This window comes from Pygoscelis adeliae, unplaced genomic scaffold, assembly GCF_000699105.1.
Source record: "Pygoscelis adeliae isolate BGI_AS28 unplaced genomic scaffold, ASM69910v1 Scaffold1340, whole genome shotgun sequence".
In the NCBI taxonomy this organism is placed as follows: domain Eukaryota; kingdom Metazoa; phylum Chordata; class Aves; order Sphenisciformes; family Spheniscidae; genus Pygoscelis; species Pygoscelis adeliae.
The window spans coordinates 29207-33725 of NW_008823909.1; the positions used below are offsets into that span (position 1 = coordinate 29207).

The following is a 4519-nucleotide window of genomic DNA, read 5'->3' on the forward strand; positions in this document are numbered from 1 at the left end:
TGTCGGATCACTGGACGCGAAACTGTCTGAGCAAGGAGGTGCTGAAGTGTCTTTCTCGGTTTCCCCGGGTCCCCAGCGTCCTGGTTCTGAACAAGGTAAATGAGGAGCTTGTTCTTTCTGCCTTCTGCAGTATGTTACGCTGGCGTCCTCAGCCGTTACCCGGCATCGGCAGCCGTGTGTTTTCAGGTCACTGAGTCCGGGTGTGTTAAAGGACACCGGTTTCCCCCTTTACTCCAGAATATTTAAGCGCGTATGTACGTACACGTGTTGCACGCGCGCGCCTGCCTGAAGTTATAAGCTGCAGAGTGGGGTTTAAATCAGCCTGGGAAGGGGAGCTGGCACCGCGGTGGGGATGGCCAGCGAGAATGTCAGCAGAGCTGACTAGAGTAGGTGTTGCTGTCAAGTTGACGGTGTTTGGACAAACTGTACTGGAACTGCTGACACACGCTGGTTTGGCCTCTGGTCGGAAAAACTGTCGGGACAAGAAGCCTTGTCCTGCAGCAGCTGCCTCCCCTGGGTGGTTTCTTCTGGATCCAAAGGATCCAGGGCCCGGCTGCCAACCTCATTTAGGACAAATTCCTGACACCTCTCTCTCTCGTGTTAGGTGGATCTGCTAAAGAAGAAGTTCATCCTGCTGGAACTAATAACTGAGCTAACAGAGGGAATTGTAGATGGAAAGAAACTGGAAGTGAGATCTGCATTTAAACATAATTCCAGTTCTTCAGCAAAGTCTCCTCTTCAAATCACTCAGGCTTTTCCACCCAAGAATAGGGCCCATGAGCCTCGCTGTCTGCAGGAAACAGATCAAGCCCATGAAGGCTCTAGCTTGGACAACAGCGGTGATATGAGGGCTTCCAAGTCCAGCCTTGTCACAGAAGAAGCACAAGTGCCAAAGCACGATGGACCCAGAGATCTAAAAAATATGAAAGGCTGGCCGTACTTCCAGGAGATCTTCATGCTGGCAGCTCTCCGTGGGGAGGAGGTGGATACGCTCAAGGTAACTGCAGTCTGAACTTCTGTTACGCTTTGAGACTGGTGTGCTCTTACCCTTGTGGGACCCTGGTACTTCATACTGAGCTTCATCTCCTGTGAGGAAGTGGCAGAGCTGCTGTTCTTGGCCTGGGGTGTGGGGGGGGAAGTGTCATCTGTTGACGTGGAGTACGTCCATACTGTATCTCCAGAGTTTTCTGTACAGAACTCTTATTTGGGGCTTTCCAAACAGCAGCCTGCTCGTAATGATGAAGCCACCCGACGCATTGTCTTTCAGCTACAAGGGATGCTGTGGGCTTTTATAACTCGTACAAACAGATTTAGGGAGGTGTGAGCCTTTGGCAGGGTTTGAGTTTCAGAAGCTTCCCTTTCTCCTTTCCCCACCAAAGACGCTAGACTACTGCCCTGATGCCTGACTAGCAGCGGCGTCCTCATAGCGACGCGCTGTAAGGTGAGCGCAGGGGTTGGTGGCACGGCGAGAGTGGTACGTGACAGCTGATGGGTGCGATGTGTGTTTCGTGCTGACAGCGGTACCTCCTGATGCAAGCCAAGCCAGGCCCTTGGGAGTTTCACAGCGGGGTCTTGACCAGCCAGTCACCTCAAGAGATCTGTGATAACATCATCAGGGAGAAGATACTGGAGTACCTGCCACTGGAAGTGCCCTACGGCGTGATTCAGGTGGGAAGCATGCGCGAGCAGGCTTGCCTTCGAGCTATTTCATTGGAAATATCGGACTATGTGATGAGAATCGCTTCGTTTGAATTTGTGAAATCTGCCGGGCTCTTTATAGGCCTCGTGGGGTGACCTGGGGTTTGCGCGTCAGGTGCTGCGAGACCCTTCGTGTGTTTGAAGGGGGACCGCGCTTGCGTGCTTGTGTCAGGGAGCTGAGCTGTCACCTCTGAGGGAGTGGCGTCTGCTGTTCCTGAGGTGCTCTGCAGAATTGCTGAGCTCGTGCTTGCTGTTGCAGGTGACTGAGGTGTGGGAGGAAGGACCGAGCGGGGAGCTCCTCATCATGCAGAACCTCTTGGTCCCAAGGAAGTCTCACATGGTGAGTAACGGAAGAGAGATGGGGCGCTGGGGAGCGTGAAAGGAGGTTCCCGAGGTCCAGCCGTGGGCATCCTCCCTGTGATCCCCCCTCCCTCAGCTGTGGGGTCTCTGTTGGGAAGAGCCAGGTGCCCGACACAGTCCAAGGCTGTTCAGTAACAGCTTACACCTTTCTGAGGTTGCCCATGGTTTGGTCTTGGGATTTCTCTAACTGCTGTATCCCCTTTAATTGCTTCTGTGGCTGCACTGCTGTTTTCTTGGGTGATTCCTCCCCGCAGTTAAGCGATGTAAGGAGGACTATGATGATCTTCTCTCTGGGTTTTAATACAGATGATGTTGATTGGAAAAGGAGGTAAGGTTATCAGCAGGATTGCTCAGGAGGCTGGCCAGGACCTGATGAACGTTTTCCTGTGCGATGTCCACTTGAAGCTCAAGGTGGAGGTGAAGAGTTGAGCTCTTTGCGTATGTTTTAACAGCTCTTGAGCTCTCTGGTCATGCAGAGAGACCGGTCCCGTTTTCCCCTGCGGGTATCTTGGCACCTTTGTTCAATCCAGAAACAGAGGATGATGGAAGCAATACAGCGGGCTGAAGTAGAATGTATTATTTTTTGGGGGGAACGACCCAAACTGAAATAAAATCTTCAGACCTTCTATGGTACCTTATCTTGTGGAAGCTGGGGACGGACATCAGACAACCAGCTGCACGCGCGGTTCTAGTACTGCGTTTACAGAGCTGTCGTCCACTTCTTTTGGGCTGTCCCACATCCTTGCCGTCAAGTGTTTGTGCCTGAAGTCCGGGAGCACCTCCTGTCTTTTAGCGGACAAAGGGTTGCAGTGAAGGATTATCAGCACGCGTTTATCGTCTCTTCGGAAGGCTGAATGACTCCAGCAGTGGTCATTCCAGCAGGAAGAGGCTACCCCCGCCCACGCGGCGGTCTCCTGTCGGCTTTGCTCTCTGCCCTGGCGAAGTTCATGGGTGTGAGTGTAGGCAGTCAGTATTGCCCTGGCAGCCTGAGGGGGGGAGTTGCTGGCTAGCTGAAACACGCCGTAATGACCGGCTGTGACAGAGGGAGCTCTTAAACTCTCTGTAGATCGTAAAGGCCAGTGGCTTCCAACTCCTGTGGGTGAGCCCTGCCCACAGGCTTGCGTGCACCATCCTCTTAGCTGACTGCCAGCCGCTGCTTTCATTTTGACCTCTTCTGCGCGGTAGTTTGTAAAAATGCTTGTTCCTCCTCTTTCCCCCGTCATCCTTTCCTCCAACTGCCTCGGCAGTTCGCTGCTCCTGGCATGTGGTGCTCGCTCCAGAGGGGTGGGTCTGGTCACAGGCTCTTCTGACCGACTGGATTATTGGAGAAGCAGAGAAATGGAGCCGTGATCCGTTCTCAGTGCGTATACGAGCTGCTTCCCTGACCGCCGGTGAGAGGAGCAGGGAGGTCAGAGAACGGCTCGCTGGGCTTGCGAGCATTTGCTGGAGCATATTAATCAGAAAGGGAAACGGAGCAGGGAATAGGGGTCTTTCTGCCGCTCCACATCTTGTTTCTGGTGCCCAGTGGGGTCCCACCTGTCCACCCCCTCTGGACATTTGGCTAACGAATGAATGTTGAGTGGTTTGGTCTGAAGATGCCGCTAGCAGCATCTTACAGATGCTTGCTTCTTCAGAATGGCTCGTTCGTCATGCAAAACCAGAGTGACCCCCCCTTTCTTAGGAATTTGAATAGTTTATTGCACCGATGTTACGGTAAAGTCATTACTCTCTGCACCAGGGTCGCAGATTACAGACGTAGAGGCCGTCGCAGCTGAAGGGAAGTCCAAAGCGGGAACAGCAGCGGGTTCTGCAGCTCAGGTCTGACGGGGTGTCGGGGATGGAGGGCAGCTGGCACAGGTCGGGGTGCGAGCGAGGCTTGGAGGCCGGAGGAGCAGGGCTGTACGGAGGGCTGGGGCGCCGCGTGCCGCTCTGCGGAGCCCTCGGCACGGAGTGCGGTGGCACTGAATGACGGAGCCTGGCACTGCGTGTGCGTGCCCGGGCCCCTGCCCTCCCTGCACGTGGACCTGGTGTTCGGGGGCTTGAGTTTTGTCGCTGTACACCACTGTGCTCAGGGGTTTGGAGCACTGGGTAGCTTCCTGCCAGAAATCCAGGTAAATCCCCCTCGTGCTGTTATAAATTAACATCCCTGAGCGAGGAGGCCCCGGGCTGCTGCACCCACAGTCAAGTGAAGAGATCTGGTAGGGTCTGCTGGGGGGGGACTCTGCTCCTGCCTGGAACCCAAACCTGTTGAGTAAATCCTGTGCCCGCCGTCCCTCTCCGGTGCAAGGTCAAGGAGATGCTTTACCAGCACTGGCAAAAGCCTGCGTCTGCGCCGCTGACGGATACAACCGTCAGGAATGCGAGATCACCTGAAAGCCAGGTTAAGAAGCCTCCAGAGAGGTGCGTGCTGGCCTGCCTTGTTTCCCCCGAGCCGGGGCCGCCGTGATCCCCAAAATGGTTC

The 4519-nt window shown here is 54.7% G+C and overlaps 1 protein-coding gene across 1 annotated transcript in view; it reads left to right on the top strand.

The window, feature by feature from the left end:
• Nucleotides 1-2684, top strand: part of ERAL1 (Era-like 12S mitochondrial rRNA chaperone 1) — a gene marked incomplete at its 5' end in the record, with an annotated part of 4707 nt that extends 2023 nt beyond the window's left edge. Inside the window, 5 exons of the mRNA XM_009335136.1 lie at nucleotides 1-95; nucleotides 605-997; nucleotides 1519-1668; nucleotides 1958-2038; nucleotides 2365-2684. Coding sequence (XP_009333411.1) covers nucleotides 1-95; nucleotides 605-997; nucleotides 1519-1668; nucleotides 1958-2038; nucleotides 2365-2487 — 842 coding nt within the window. The remainder of the gene's footprint in view (nucleotides 96-604; nucleotides 998-1518; nucleotides 1669-1957; nucleotides 2039-2364) is intronic.
• Nucleotides 2685-4519: the final 1835 nt, after the last annotated feature.